The 15,516-nt window shown below is 41.3% G+C and overlaps 1 protein-coding gene across 1 annotated transcript; it reads left to right on the top strand.

The window, feature by feature from the left end:
* The first annotated feature begins 1,526 nt into the window (after window positions 1–1,526).
* On the top strand, window positions 1,527–14,880 carry ACTR8 (actin related protein 8). Its single transcript, XM_007447231.1, has 13 exons — window positions 1,527–1,762; window positions 4,676–4,846; window positions 6,221–6,331; window positions 6,955–7,059; window positions 7,342–7,515; window positions 8,033–8,126; window positions 8,345–8,477; window positions 9,777–9,930; window positions 10,715–10,810; window positions 11,321–11,461; window positions 12,495–12,759; window positions 13,550–13,713; window positions 14,528–14,880. Exons 1-13 carry the CDS (start codon window positions 1,640–1,642, stop codon window positions 14,669–14,671), a joined length of 1,875 nt encoding a protein of 624 aa, XP_007447293.1. The 5' UTR covers window positions 1,527–1,639; the 3' UTR covers window positions 14,672–14,880.
* The last annotated feature ends 636 nt before the right edge of the window (window positions 14,881–15,516 follow it).

Raw genomic sequence — 15,516 nt, 5'->3', positions numbered from 1 at the left:
AATCCCCCCCCCCCCCGCAGGGATCTGGCATGACTGACAGGCAGTTCTATAAATGCACGTTTGTCTCATCTTTTTTGTATCGTTTATGAAAGTATTAATAAGTAAATATTTTTAGGTTACAAGACTGACTTCTCATCTTTATATAATTAAAACACAGAAGGTTCCAAATTTGAAAATAAATGGCTGCATATTGAGTACTATTATTGTCACCTTTTTCAACTTCTGAAATACTGTTCATTGCTTTTGTTGTTCTTTATAAATAAATCACAGTGTATGCATATAATATCTGTGCTCTTGAATTAATTTTTATCTTAAAACCTATTTGTCCCATGGATCTTTAATACAATGTGTCTTACTTGCTACCAGATGTAATTATCAGGGTATTTGTAAAGCCATAACCAACAAGCCTGAGCTACAAAATGTAGATTTGCTAGGTGGTCTTTAAATTGAGGACTTCAATGCTCTCTTTACCAATTTTAATTCTAAACCATTGCTTAAGATACTGCCTGTTGGCTTTAACCCCATCTGAATGCTGGTAACTCTCATTCTTTCACTAGAATGAAAGCTCTTTGAGCTTAAGGATTTTGTCTTCTTTACCCCAGTGCTTTGAATAGTGACTACATGTAATAGGCACTGAAATATTTATGGAAAAAATGAATAATACAGATAATTCTACTTTGTGTTTAACAGTCTTTGAAACCAAAGTGTTCAGTAAAATCATTTTTATATCTGTTTATAAGTATTTATTCAACTCTGTTTGCCAGGAAATGGGGATGTAGTGGCATTAATAAACACTGGTCTGTATGAAAACCAGACTACAGGCGGACAAGACTGGAAGTAGGGAGTTGGGTTTAGAGGATGTTGTGGTGGTCCAGGTGAGATCGGACCAGGTAGTGGCAGTAGGAGTGGAGAAGTGGATGCATTCAAGGCATATTTGAGGGACTGCGGGATTTGCTGATGGATTTGGTTGTAGAAGATGTGGACAATTGAAGAAACAAGTGAAACAGATGGTGAAAATGGGAGTAGATTTTGGGCGGGGAGGCGGGGATCGAGTTACATTTTGGATATATTTAAGTTTACAATGCCTTGTAGACATCTAAGTGGAGATACTAAATAAGCAGTTGGTTATCAGGGCGAGATCCAAACTGGAAATACATATTTGGGAGTTATCTTCATGTTTAAAGCCATGAAACTGGATAAAGTCATGCAAGGAGTGTGTAGAGAGAAGCCCTAACTCCAGAGAATCCTAACATCAGAGGCCCGACTGAGCATGGCCAGTGAAGTACGAGAACTAGAATTACGTATGGTGTCTGAGAAGCCAGAAAAGACAGGTGTGATAACGAAATGAGACACCAGTTATCAGCTGCTCCACAGCAAGCACGCAAAACAAAACACAAGTAGGTTGCGGGCATGCTGCAGCCAGGGCCAATCACAGCAACAGCCAGCCAATGTACCCTCCCACCTTACCCTCCTCCGGGCAGCTCCGCCCTTCCGCTTTCCCGGAATGCTCTGGGCCGACTCCTGGCGGCCATCTTGGTTGTGGGCAGTCAGCCGAAAGGTTGCGCCTGTTCCGAGGCCTGTCCTCTGGCGGTCGCGTTGCGTACTTGAGGCTAGAGGCTGGAGGGCGTCGGCGGCCGAGATGACCCAGGCCGAGAAGGGGGACACGGAGAACGGGAAAGAGAAGGGCGGGGAGAAGGAGAAGGAGCAGCGCGGCGTGAAGCGACCCATCGTGCCCGCGTTGGTGCCGGAGTCGCTGCAGGAGGTGAGGCGCCGGGGGCGGGCCTCGAACTCGGCTTCCGGGCGGGGGGAGGGGGCCGCGGAGCTGGGCGAGGGGGAGGAGGCTGGTGAACGGTGGGAGTCTTCGGGCGCCCACGCAGGTGGGTGGTGCAAGGGGGTCGTTCCCTGCTTGCTCCGAGGGCACAGTGCAGATGGCCAGGCCAGTGACACCAGCCACTGTGCGAACCCCAGCCTCCCGGGCTATGAGACCAGCACAGGGCTGTCACCTTCTTGCCAAGTAGTTTGAGGGGGCAGAGTGGATGGTGTGTAAGGGCCCTGCCAGTTCCCACTCTCTAGGATTCTCCCACTTGGCGGGAAGGGGGAGCTCACGGTTGGGGATGGGCAGTAAGTATCTAGGGCATGGAGTGGGATGGGGTAGTGCAGAGGACCATAGGGGGAGCTATTGGGCACACACAGCAGGTACCTCCTCCAGCCCTGACGGTCTGGGACAGTTTCTTCAATGGAGGTGACACCTGGGCAGAGACCTAAAGGATGATTAGGAGTTAGCCAGGGGGAATGTGAGGGCAGGAGAACAGCATGGAAGAGACGTGGGCCAAGGGAGGATATGAAATGTTGGAGGTGAGGATGTCTGGAATTGAGGAGGAAGAGGGAGCAAGACTTGAGACTGGAGATCTTAACAGGGATGGCATCAAGAGGGTCGTATAAGCCAGAGCCTGGCCTCTTCTGAAGGGAATGCAGAACTTGGGAAGAGATAGCCAGACTCCGAGCTACATGATTAACTCGTTTAATCCTCACAATAGCTTTCTGAGGTAGGAACTTTAAAGCAAGGAAGTGGCACAGCCTGAATTTCGAACCAGATTTGTGAATCTGGAGCCGGGGCCATTAGCCACTATCACATTTGCTTAACTTCAGTCATGTAACAACTTATGGTTTTTCCATATCCTCTGTGAGAACTCTACCATTATTTGCTGAATAACTTTTTTTACTCAATTTTATCTTAAGCAGTAATGTCCAGGAAATGATGTGTAGGATGTATTGGCTAGTTGATTTCTAATATGTTAAGGTAGATATGTAATTATTAAAAACTGCTTGTCCACACTTTGGAAAACTGCGTTTACTACCCCAGAGCTTCCCAATCAGTGTGCTGCAGCCTGTGTACTATTAATGAGGTACAGATGTCCCTGATGGCAAGCCACCTCATCTGTTTAACTCAGTTTGCTAGATAAATGTTGTCTGCCATAGCACGCAAAAGCTTGAGAAGTGTGCTGCAGAGCACCAGGCCATGTGAGAGTGGTGCCATGGGCATTCAACAAATACCTACTAGGCTCCTGTATGCCGTGCACTGGGCACAGAGTAGTGAACAAGACAGTAGTAGTCCTTTACATGAAGGTTTTGTCTTTTGAGAGAGCAGACAGTAAATCATTACAAGAATGATAAGTGTCATGAAAAGGAGTGGTGCCTTAAGATTTTATTGCAGGGGGACAAGTAAACCTGGTCTGATGACATTTAACTTTAGACCTGAAGGGAGGAGTAAGATTTAACAGGGAGTAAGAACACTGCAGGCAAGGGGAGTTGCGTTTGTGAAGGCCTGAATGTCAGAACAGTGAACTAAGAAATCTGGAGACATCTGGATTGGGAAGATTAAAGAGACTGAAAAGTAAGTGGTTCTAGAGTAAAGCTAGAGAAGTAGGCAGGGTCTTGATCTTGGAGGTTCTGGACTGTATCTTATTGGCAAGTTATGGAAATATTTTAAATGAGGACATGCCAAGAAGACACAACTGTAGCTTAAGGGCAGAGCAGAGTAGGTGCTGACTTAGGAGTCACACTGGAATGGTGATTCTCAACAGAGGCATCCTGTTGTCAAAGGGATTGTTGGAGTCCCTTCTTCCCCCACTCCCTCCTGAAACTCTGGGTCCCTCAATAGGTTTACGTGGTAAAGGTTCCCTAGTGATTCAGGTTATATTCTGCCCCCTTGAGAATTACAGATCTAAAAGCCCACAGTCATTACTCCACTGTCCTGATTTGTGCTGCTTTGTCAGTCCTTGTTCACTGTCTCCCAGTAATGGATGGTGAAATGCAGCAGAGCTTTCTGACCTGTGAGCATAGAATTGTGAACTCTGGTTTTTTAACCGCAGACTCTTGCCAGATCAGGTAAATAGTACAGAACCAATAAGGGTAAAGTGTTTAAAAAACAGTGACGAAAATCCAGTTCATGCACATTCTCGGAAGTGGTCCATGTATAAAGTCCACTTACTTTCCAGCCTTGCAAAACAGTGATTCTGATCTTAAATTAACTTCTTCCCTCACCTTCTCAACCAGTGTTGTCACATCTGAGTGATCATACTAATTACTTCAGGAGCTTTTGTAAATTGCAGATTCCTAGGCTCTCTCTTCCTGGAGATTCTGAATCAGAAAATTTGTAGTGAAGCTTTAGGGTCTTTTTTGTTTTGTTTTGTTTTAACAAGGATCTTTAGGTGACTCAGATTTAGGGAACCCCATACTTCACAAGTCATAGTATTCCCCACACTCTTATTCGTTGTTTAACTCTCTTCTCTAGTAAATGGGAAGTTCTCTAGTGGTCAGGACTTTGTCCTGGTCACCATTGTACCCACAGTGATTGGCACAGAAATGCCCCCAAATTATAGCTTGATTTGCATTGGATACTTAGGATTTCGTTCATTTAAACAAATATTTGTTGACCTATGTACCGTGAGTCAGATCCTTGGCACACAGATACAAAAAGAGTTTGCATTCAGGCAGAGAGCAATATTTGGATGCCTCTCAGAGAACTCCCTTTACTGAATTATTTTGATACCTTTGAGTTTGATAGTCATTACAGGAAACTAATTTCTTAGTCTAGCCTGTTACCTCTGTGTTATTTAACATGTTACCTGCATGTTATTTACTAAGGTCACGCTCCTATGTTTTGTATTTGCAGCAAATCCAGAGCAACTTCATCGTTGTCATACATCCAGGTTCAACAACTCTGAGGATCGGTCGAGCCACAGACACACTTCCTGCCAGCATTCCTCATGTTATTGCACGAAGACACAAACAACAAGGGCAGCCCCTGTACAAAGACAACTGGCTCCTAAGGGAGGGACTAAATGTAAGTCAGAAATGGAGGATGCTGGCGTTCCAGTGGTTAGGACTCCTAGTTTTCGCTGCCGAGGGCCTGGGTTCAGTCCCTGGTCAGGGAACTAAGATCCCACAAGCCGTGCAGTGTGGCCAAAAAACCCAACCCGCCCTGCCCCCCTGCCCAGCACACACACACACAAAAGAAATGTAAGGCCTAGAGAGAAAGCCCAGGGTTGTCTCCTTGGGAGGGCTTCAGTATTCAATGTATGCTATAATCTTGAACGACATCTTCATAGCTTTAATGTATTTTAAAATAACGACATCATTCAGGGTTACAAATGTCATTTTTTATCTGAGTTATCAATTTTAGATTGTACAGCAATAATTATAACAAAAGTAAATCTAATATTTTAACCCATCAGGGTGAATTGGGTATTGATGAAGATGATCTTTAGTGGAAGATACAGAATTGTCACTCCCTTAAAATGATGCATCCAGGTGTCTGTTAACTGACTGCCATATTTTCTCTTCCAGATACTTAGAGTTTAAATTGAGCTCATATTTTCAATCTGTAGCAAATTGAATTGCTACAATAAGCACTTGTTACAGTCTTAGATCAAATCATAATTTAAAGGCAAAAATTAGTGTTTCCTTGGAGTAAGCATTTACTTAGGATGCAGTAGGCATCCTATTTTGCAGGTGATAATTAACAGGAAAATTTTTGTGGTAGGTGTTAAATATGTGTATCGCACTGTAATCTGCTTTAAGTTTTAAATCAAGGGTAGTTTTAGGAACTTGCAGTTTCTATAATTCTTATAGTAAGCCTTAGGGTTCCATTTTTTAGCATAACTAGCAGACTCTCCTTAAGTCCATTTCTAAGCTTAAGTATAACTTGACAGTGTAAGAATCTAAAATTCGCATATCTTTGGATCTTACAATTCTATTTTAGGAATAAATCTCAGGAATAAAAATGGAAAGAAAACAAAATAATATTTTATAAAAATATAGAATGTTCTTTGCAATATCACAAGAACTTGAATACTCATTAATTAAGTGAAATAACACATGAAGGAATAAAACCTTGTTATAAAATTGTAAACATGAGAATTATATAGATATATGGAAGAGTCTCTCAAATACTTTGTAAATATAAAGTAGCAGTGCTCTGATATCAGTCAAAAGTCACTTGAGGTTATAGATTTTTGCTCTTTTATGATTTTTTTATTTATAAATAATAAGAAGATTACTTGGAATTCTTAAGATTAATACATGTGACAAAGGTGAAGGACATGCTACTCATTGATGAAGGAGCATTTGCTCTTGCTGGATTAAATTAGTATTTTGCCATTTCTTTCTCTTTTTCACTAAATTCTTTATACTCTTCATCTTTATTCTTTTTCCCCAGAAACCTGAAAGTAATGAACAAAGACAAAATGGCCTTAAAATGGTGGATCAAGCAATATGGTCTAAAAAGATGTCAAATGGTACAAGACGTATTCCTGTGTCCCCTGAGCAGGTTCAGTCTCAACGCTTTCTTCAGATTCATTCTTTGACCACTGCTATTAAGTCGTAACCATCCTTGTGCGCTCCCTATTTCATTATGCAAATTAAAGATGGGATTTCCTTAAAAGAGGAAGAAAAACCATTCTTAACCACCTATAGAATACCTGAATTGGTGTTGCAAATGTCTAGGCAAGCCAAATAATTTGTCAGGTGGTCTTTCTTGGGTCAAGTTGATGAAAATTTAGTTTATCTGAGAGTCTTAAGTGTGTAATTCCAGGATCTTGATGGGAAGCTGTATTCTTACTACATTTGTCATTTTAATGTGATAAACCAGTACTGCTAGGAATGGACCTGAGTCTATATGATATATAAATCTGTATTCAACTTTCAGCAGAGTACAATATTAATTTTGGACTGACTGAATCACTGCCTAAGTGTTAACATTATGGGAGAAATCAAGATTGTGGTATAGGGCAGGAGAATCCAGTTGTGACCAATCAATATTTTGTCACATATCTTGGATTTATGATTAAAATTTGCCACTGTATCTGGTCTGTGAGAAAGGAGAAAAGAGGACAACCCCTTTTTGTTTTCTTGCATGGATTCAGAGAATTTTCGGATGCTCTTTTGTTTCAGGCACGTTCCTACAACAAGCAGATGCGACCTGCGATTTTAGATCATTGCTCTGGAAATAAGTGGACAAACACATCTCATCACCCTGAGTTTCTAGTAGGAGAAGAGGTAGGAAACATCTTTACAGTGAAATGGAAGAAGAAAACCTAGATACTATTTGTAAAATTAATTTGCTTTGCCACCTAGTTCTAGTTTTTCTTAGCATTCTGTAATCCTACCCTGAGGACCAGATATTCACACTGGCTCCTGAGATGTTACATATACCACTCTCAACATTATAACAATCACCAAATGTTAATGATAACTTCTGGCCTTAGGTTTTTGAATGTGAATCTAGAAAACCCTGAGAGAAGAGTTTTAACAATGTATTCATCTCCCTGTCTTTTCTAGGCCCTGTATGTTAATCCTTTGGACTGTTACAATATTCACTGGCCTATCAGAAGAGGTCAGTTAAATATTCACCCAGGACCTGGGGGCTCCCTTACAGCTGTTCTGGCAGATATTGAAGTAATATGGTCTCATGCGATACAAAAATACTTGGAAATCCCACTGAAAGATTTAAAGGTAAACTAAAATGACCAGTTATTGGATTGTCTTTAAGATTCTTGGTCAATAAAAGTATACTATACTCAGTTGTTTGTAAGACAGTGTCCTTGAAGCCTTCTCGACCTTAAGCTGTTAAGGTTATCTTTTTTTCCTTCACTGAATTCCCCTCTGTTGCTTTCTTTTTCTTCTCATTTTGTTTGGTTCTTGGTGTTCCTCTCAACTGCTCTGCAATCAGCAAGCTTGGTCATGTTTATGCCTTCTCTCTGGACCTTTTTTGGAAACATCAGTTGTCTTATTTTTCATTTTACAAGTGTTAAATAGCTCAAAGGGAAAAAAGCCCACAAAACTTCAGCATTTTCTGTTTTTTTTCATAAAACCTAAAGGATAGCAGAGAGCTTTGAGTTTCTCTTTTGGGCCTCTAGCCATTGCTGCTACTGCTTTAGAGAGAATCCTCTTTGACGACAAGTGTGGTGAAATTTATTTTGACCTGACTTGAGTGTTAACCATTTTATATTTTTTTCTTTGTTCTTTTTAGTATTATAGATGTATCTTGTTAATTCCTGATATCTATAATAAACAGCATGTGAAAGAATTAGTGAATATGATCCTAATGAAGATGGGGTTTTCAGGTATGTCTGATATCCCAGTGAAATCTGCCTGAAATGAGATTGTTTTTTTTTTTTTCCTGACAAAGTTAATCTGATTCACTGCTTTATTGAAACACTTATTCTGGGAGGGTCAGTGATACTTGGGTGATTGCCTGGAGGTTCCTAGATTTTAATTGAATATTTGTTGTAGGATCTTTGCTGCTCCCCAGCTGTTCACCCCTCTACCTTTTGTTTTTCAGGGATCGTGGTCCATCAGGAGTCTGTGTGCGCCACCTATGGAAGTGGTTTAAGCAGCACGTGTATTGTAGATGTTGGAGACCAAAAGACAAGCGTGTGCTGTGTGGAGGATGGGGTCTCTCATCGGAACACTCGGTGAGGAGCTTGGGAGGAGGTATTCCCTGCTCCTTCTCCTCACACAGCCTGTTCAACTGAAAGCATCGAGTTAGAAAGAAGTTTTTGTAAGGAATTACATACTCAGATTTTTCTTGTGAAACTAGTAAGATTGTGGAAGTGCAAATTCTAACACGGCTATAAATAGCCGATTTTACCCTTCCCATTTGAACTCTCTAATATGAGTTCACATTAGCAGCTCCTGAAAGCCCTAGTGTGTGTTGTGTGCTTTCCCACAGAGGAAGCGTGTATGTTAACTCTGTGGCTTTCACTATGGTGTGGCAGAGAGATACCAATCACATTCACAGCAAAGCTTTATTTGGGCAAGTCATGTAGGAGAAAATAGGTTTTCAGGTCTGAATTCTCTAGCTAGCTAGCATTTTGAGTATTTGCTTTTCTCGTCATAATTGTTTTTGGTGAGTGAGGAGTAACTTTATGGTGGTCAAGTCCATTCATTATGTCATCACTGATAGAAGAGGTAATAAAATAACTAGCAGGAGCAGGTTTGCTGCTTGTCTGTCCTGAGACAAGCCCAGCACAGGTAAGCACACTCAGGTAGTGCACACACCAGTTCTCTGCAGCATTTTGTGCTTCCAGGATGGCTTCTTCAGGATGCTTTAATTCTTCCTGTCACCCACATAGGAAGTTTGACTCTTAAGTCATAGAAACAAATTTAAAAGAGGGTCCAAGCAGTCCATGAGAAAGGTTCATTTGTTACCTCCCACCCCAAGTTACAGTGCATTCTCAAACCCAGATTGAGTTGTCTGGGCTCATCCATTTGTAACACCTAATGCCGTTAGTTTTCAAAGTATAGCGAAAACACTGGACCCAGGTCTTCTACCACTAAAACAACACAGCAGTTATCTTTCCAAATCGTAGAAATATTCAGTTAGTAGATAGTATTCGCTAAGATTTTCTCCCTTAACTTTGTCTTATGGTGTCACTGCCTGCCATTTCTACATGTTGGTGAGTATAGACAGTCAAACAGCTGTCATATGCTACACATATGGACTTGGAAATGAGCTGGATTTATTGTGTATCCTGTTTGTTGGACATTTTTGCAAATAGCATTTTTTGCTTCTAGATGTTCACCACTGGTTTTTGCTAGCTTCCTTTCTCTCCCCCTTACATCCATCCATTCTGTCCTTTCATGCTTTAATTTATCTCTACAACATTTCTTGAAACTTGCTGTGTTTCACTGTGCCTAACTGAGTTTTTGGAGCACCCTTTGCACCTTCTTCACTGAAAACTTACCCATCTGCCCTTTTCTCTTAACACTAGGCTCTGTCTGGCATATGGTGGATCTGATGTGTCAAGATGTTTTTACTGGCTGATGCAGCGAGCTGGGTTCCCTTACAGAGAATGCCAGTTAACAAATAAAATGGATTGCCTTCTTCTGCAGCACCTTAAAGAAACTTTTTGTCATTTAGATCAGGTGGGAGCAACATCAAAATTGCTGATTATTTTTGTTTTCAGGAAAAATTGAAGATATTTAAAGCTAATTAAAAATTTAACAGTATTATGCGACCTGTTCAACGCAAGTTTATAAAGCCTTGAGGCTGAAGCTCTTAAGGAGTGAGAGAGTTTTTTGGTAAGGTCAGAGCTGTACAGATGTGTCTCATGCTCTGGAAAACACAGCTAGTATTTTTAAGAGAGTTTAGCAGATGTCTCTCTCCTTAGGATCTACAATCATTCTAATAAAGGTTAAAGATAAACCTTTGGATGTAATGCATAGTAGCAGGTAAATACATAGGTATAGACCATTAATAAAATGGTATCATTTGAAGCACTTTCTTGGTATTGTGAACAGTCAACATTTAGTATATGAATTGCTACCTTTTTATGCTATTTGTTTTAGACCTTTCTTTTTCCAACTTATTTTAAAGCATTTTTCAAGTAATGTAATTCTGAATAAAAATTTTTTTGACAAACATTAAGACGGGGTAATAACATTTCCCAGTTAACTGAGGCAATTTGCTTACTGGTTTGGACATTGTATTGGTGTGTGTTGTTAATGAAGCAAACAAAAATGTCCATAGTGGGAATTTCAGAAATGTTGAAAGAGAATCAAGGTACAGTTGAACTCTTGTTTTATTAAGTTCCAGTGGCAGTGGTAGGAAGTTGTAGGGCAGCCCTTTTATAGGTGAGATTTAGATGGCATTTGAAGAGTTTGCATGCCCTTTTACTGATTCACTGACAGCATCTTTTCCTGGAATCAGGACATCTCTGGGCTTCAGGACCATGAGTTTCAGATTCGACATCCAGATTCTCCTGCCCTTCTTTACCAGTTTCGATTAGGAGATGAAAAACTCCAGGTAACACATCGGTATATATTTCCATGGGTAGAAAGAAAGGCAGCCAGGTTCAATCAGACTGAGAGAATATGTACTTGCTGGAAACCTCATGAGGTGAGAATGTCAACTGGTTGTAAATTAGCTGCTAACCCAACGTTTAAACCACTGGTAGAGTACAGATTAGAATAGATCTGAGCCATTATTTTAATTAGCCAGTATGTGATGAGTTGTTATTCAGAAAGAGGCACCATTCTTACTAGGAAATTATAAAGTAGATTACTAGGCACTTATTTTACATTTACTTTGAGATTTCTGGTGTTATATCACCCACTCAATTTGATGATAAGTTAGTTTTCTGGCCTATCATGCACTGAAGAAATAATGTTACTTCTGAAAGAGAATGCTTACTCAGTCTAACTTATAGGATCTGATCTGCCAGTTTTGTTTTTGGAAGAACAAAATTTATTTAATGGGTCAGTTTTTTCAGAAGGCAGTATCCTTGGTTGGTCATTCTTTTCCTTCCATGCACAGGCTCCGATGGCTTTGTTTTATCCAGCAACTTTTGGAATTGTTGGACAGAAAATGACAACTTTGCAGCACAGGTCCCAGGGTGACCCTGAGGATCCTCATGATGAACATTACCTGCTGGCCACACAAAGCAAGCAAGAACAGGTCTGTGGTAATTCTGTGTGAGAGGAGACAGTTTTGTCCCTGTATGAGAAGTTTGCCCATAATTAATGGATCATTGCAGTGGCTGCAATCTGACAGTATACTAAAGCTGATACTGTTTTTAAGACCGTAGATGAAGTCTGTGTTTAAAATCCAGATGACAGATTTCTTTATTCAGCAAACATCAATTTTCAGAATACCAATCTACAAGATACTTCCCTTTTGGCATGTACTTTTTAAGTACTTTATGTATAATACTTTATCTACTTTTGAATATTTATCCAGTAGTCTTTTCAGTAAAAGCTTACCTATTTTTAAATTATCATGCAAAAACTGGGTGGCACAGGCAAAGAGCTGAATTCTTTTGTCCAAAGCTGATCCTAGTTATAGGATGTCTGATTCAGGGGCACAAATTAAAGCTCTTAAGTGCTAATGAAACAGCAGCTCATGATGGAGAGAAGAGGGCAGTGAACCTTTTCTAGTTTTTGTTCCTGTCCCAAAGCTGAGCTTGGGGTGCTTAGATAAAGTCTGAAAATGAGGACCCATTAGCCAGTGGCCTTAGCCAGTGGCCTAAGAGTTCCAGTGAACTACTACACTTAAAAACTCAGGGGGAAAAGGTTCATCTACATCGACATTTCAGTCTTAAAAATCCTATCAGTAATAGCAAAGTTATAGCTCTTTTATTCAGGAGGAGGCAGGGAAGGCTTTCCTGAGGAAGAGCCATTTGAGAGAGAGGGATCTGGGGGGAGAGTGAGGTGTTACCTCACACGCTGCCTGCCCATGATTGTTTTGGAATTGTCAGCACTTCCTCATCTTCTGCACACCACCCCTCACTCCTAGTTATCCAGGGGTGGGGACCAGGTGCTTGGTCGTAGAACTATGGTGTGTTTCCTCTCTGCAGCACAGTGACAGACCATCTTTTTATAGAGTGTAGAGTAGTGGGGTAGGGAGAAGGGGGGGATCTAGCTGGAGAACATCAACTGTGTTCTATCATAGCCTTACCATCCATTTGATTCTCCTTTTGATTGATTTAAAGTCTGCAAAGGCTACTGCTGACCGAAAGTCTGCATCCAAACCCATTGGATTTGAGGGGGATCTTCGTGGCCAGTCCTCTGATCTTCCAGAAAGACTGCATTCCCAGGAGGTGGATTTGGGATCCTCCCAGGGAGACTGCTTGATGGCTGGCAATGATTCTGAGGAAGCTCTCACTGCACTGATGTCCCGGAAGACTGCCATCTCGCTGTTTGAAGGGAAAGCCCTGGGCCTGGATAAAGCCATCCTCCATAGCATAGACTGTTGTTGTAAGCACGTCTGGGAGCCGGGAGAGAGCAATTACAGGGTTCAGGCTAGGGTGTAGTTTTGCCCTGCAGCATGTTCATGCAAAAGCTTTTGAGCAAAGAAAAAAAAAGAAAAAGAAAAAAGAAAAAAAAAAAGCTCTTGAGCATCTGCTTTGTGCCTACATTGTCAGGTGTTAGGATCTGGTTCCTGGCCTCGTTGAGCATGGAGCGTAGTGGAAGAGACCATAACAAGTCAACTTACCACACAAAGATGAAATTACAACTGTGGCAGGTGCTACAAAATTGAACTAAAGGGTTCTGACTGAGAGTTTCTGATTGAGGGATTTAATAAGGGGTTTTTACTCAGGAGGAGCTGTGGAGTTGGGGGAGGCAGGGGAGGCTTTCCTGAGGAAGAGCCATTTGAGAGAGAGGGATCTAGGGGGAGAGTGAGGTGTTACCTTGGTATTCCAGGTAGACGAAGAAGCCTGTGTTAAGGCCAGTGTGGCTGGAAAGCAGGATGTAGGGTGAAGCTGTGGGAAGTGGTAGTTACACACCACGCTGGACTTTGTAGGCCCCCCTAGAGATTCTGGTCCTAATCCTGCTACTAGCAGGGTCGGGGGTGGAACAGCAACATGCTCACATTTGTGTTTTGCAAGGTTCCTCTGGCTGCATGGTAGCATTGTCTAGGATGGGTTGGGAGAGAGACCTTTGAGAAGGCTCTTGCAGTTATCCAAGCAAGAGATGATGGCGGCTTGGCCTGGGGTGGTGGTGGATATGGAGGAAAAGCGTGGAAGGGATTTCACTGTCTTTTCAGCGTCTGATGAAGCCAAAAAGAAGATGTACAGCTCCATCCTGGTGGTGGGAGGTGGTTTGATGTTTCATAAAGCTCAAGAATTTCTGCAGCACAGAATTCTCAATAAGATGCCACCTTCATTCAGGCGGATTATTGAAAATGTGGATGTGATCACAAGGCCCAAGGTATGTTGTACACGGTGCAAGTTGTACTCTTTGCCAGTGAAACAGCATCATTTCTAGTTGTAATGTATCGGACAGAGAAAATCCTGGGGGGCGTGGGTTTGTGTCTGGGGAGTTCTTAAGGGCTTGGAGCATCTGTGACCTGCTGAAAAATTACTTTCAGCAGGTCACAGATGTGGTGAAAGGCGCTCTGGACTAGGGACTAGATTACTGGCTTTTAGCCCCTGCCGTGCCCTCCACACTAGCATGACTGACTCCCGCCTTTGTCAAAGGACTGGATGGGGCAAGGAGAAGACTGACTGTTCTCACGCTGTCAGCTAGAACTATGCCATTTTTATCTCTTTCATATTAAGAATCTCCTGCTGGTCCCTAGACCAGGTGATCTTCAAGGATCATTTTGGTTTGAACTATCTTGGCAACCATAAACACAGGAATTTAGAAACAGATTGTGTCTGTATTTTATTATTCTCACTGACAATTCCTGGGAATATTTTTATTTAATTCTGAGGGAGGGATTGTGGGATATATTTATTCCAGTCAAACTTCAAAATAAGTTATGTCCTTACATATGTTCCTGCCTATAGGGTCTCTTTGTGGAATAATAGTAAATAGTGAATAGTAGCATTTCAGTAATAAAAACTAAAAAATTTCCTTGTGAGTTGAAATAGAAGATGTCTGGTTCATGGATCTTTCATGGGTCTTTAGTGCAAGTTGAAAATCTGATTTATTCCATATTGACTCAGCAGGGTGTTTTCTATCCCCAAATTCAAGTAAATGTCTGCTTACACTGAAATATCTTTGTTTATCACTTCTCTAGGACATGGATCCCCGGCTGATTGCGTGGAAAGGAGGGGCGGTGTTGGCTTGTTTAGATACGACACAGGAACTGTGGATTTATCAGAGAGAATGGCAGCGCTTTGGCGTGCGCATGCTACGAGAGCGAGCTGCTTTTGTGTGGTGAAATGGACAGAAAGGTCACTGTTGAAGACCAACACATAACCCTGTGGTATAAAAGACTCTTATAGAACACTTATATTCTAATTTATTGACCTAGGTGCTTAAGTTTTATGAAAATAAATGAATTTTAACTTTTATGTTGAGAACATGACATTGGTGTAAAAAATAAGCTGCTTTTGTAGTCAGGACATTTGAGAATAAATATGAACTTAGTCTTCAGTGGTAAACTCTCCTGCCCCTTCTTCAGGGTCTCTAACTCCCGATGATCTAAATTGTTGCAGTAGAATGGTTCTCAGGTGGTGAAGCCCTTCATTTACGTTGGCTTCTGAGAGTCATCAGGCAGTCTCACATAACCATGAGGGGTGGGTGTGTGACTGTGTACCTGAATTGTGAGAAATGTCTGGTCACGCATTTTCCCTCTTATCTAGTACAGCAAGCACATATGTCATGACTTGTGTATGCTGCTACAATTCCAAATAGGAAAGAAAGTTTTTTGTTTTTTTAAAATTTTCTCCTGTATTACAAAAAATATTGGGGCACATTCAGGTCTAGATTTCCAGAGGCAAAGATTTAAGGCTGGGCTGGCTGGCTTTTGTTACTGACATAATCTAGGGTGGGCTTGGGGAAGGAAAACAGTCATTGACCAAAACAGAACAGAAATGAAAACTCATTTGCTTCCTAAAGCCAGATAGAAATGATTTAGTTTAATGATTTTCAAATGTGTCGTACAGATAAACAAGGAGACTGCTGTAATTTCTAACTTAAGCATCAGGTCCCCAATTTTCCTTTACCTGAAAAATGAAGTGAAAGTTCTTGGAGTACTTTTTGTTTAGTATGATCAGTTGACCT

The sequence above is a fragment of the Lipotes vexillifer genome, unplaced genomic scaffold (assembly GCF_000442215.2).
Source record: "Lipotes vexillifer unplaced genomic scaffold, Lipotes_vexillifer_v1.1 scaffold818, whole genome shotgun sequence".
NCBI classification, from domain to species: Eukaryota; Metazoa; Chordata; class Mammalia; order Artiodactyla; family Lipotidae; genus Lipotes; species Lipotes vexillifer.
Note: the sequence above shows the minus strand (reverse complement) of the source record. Positions and strands in the feature narration are given on the sequence as shown.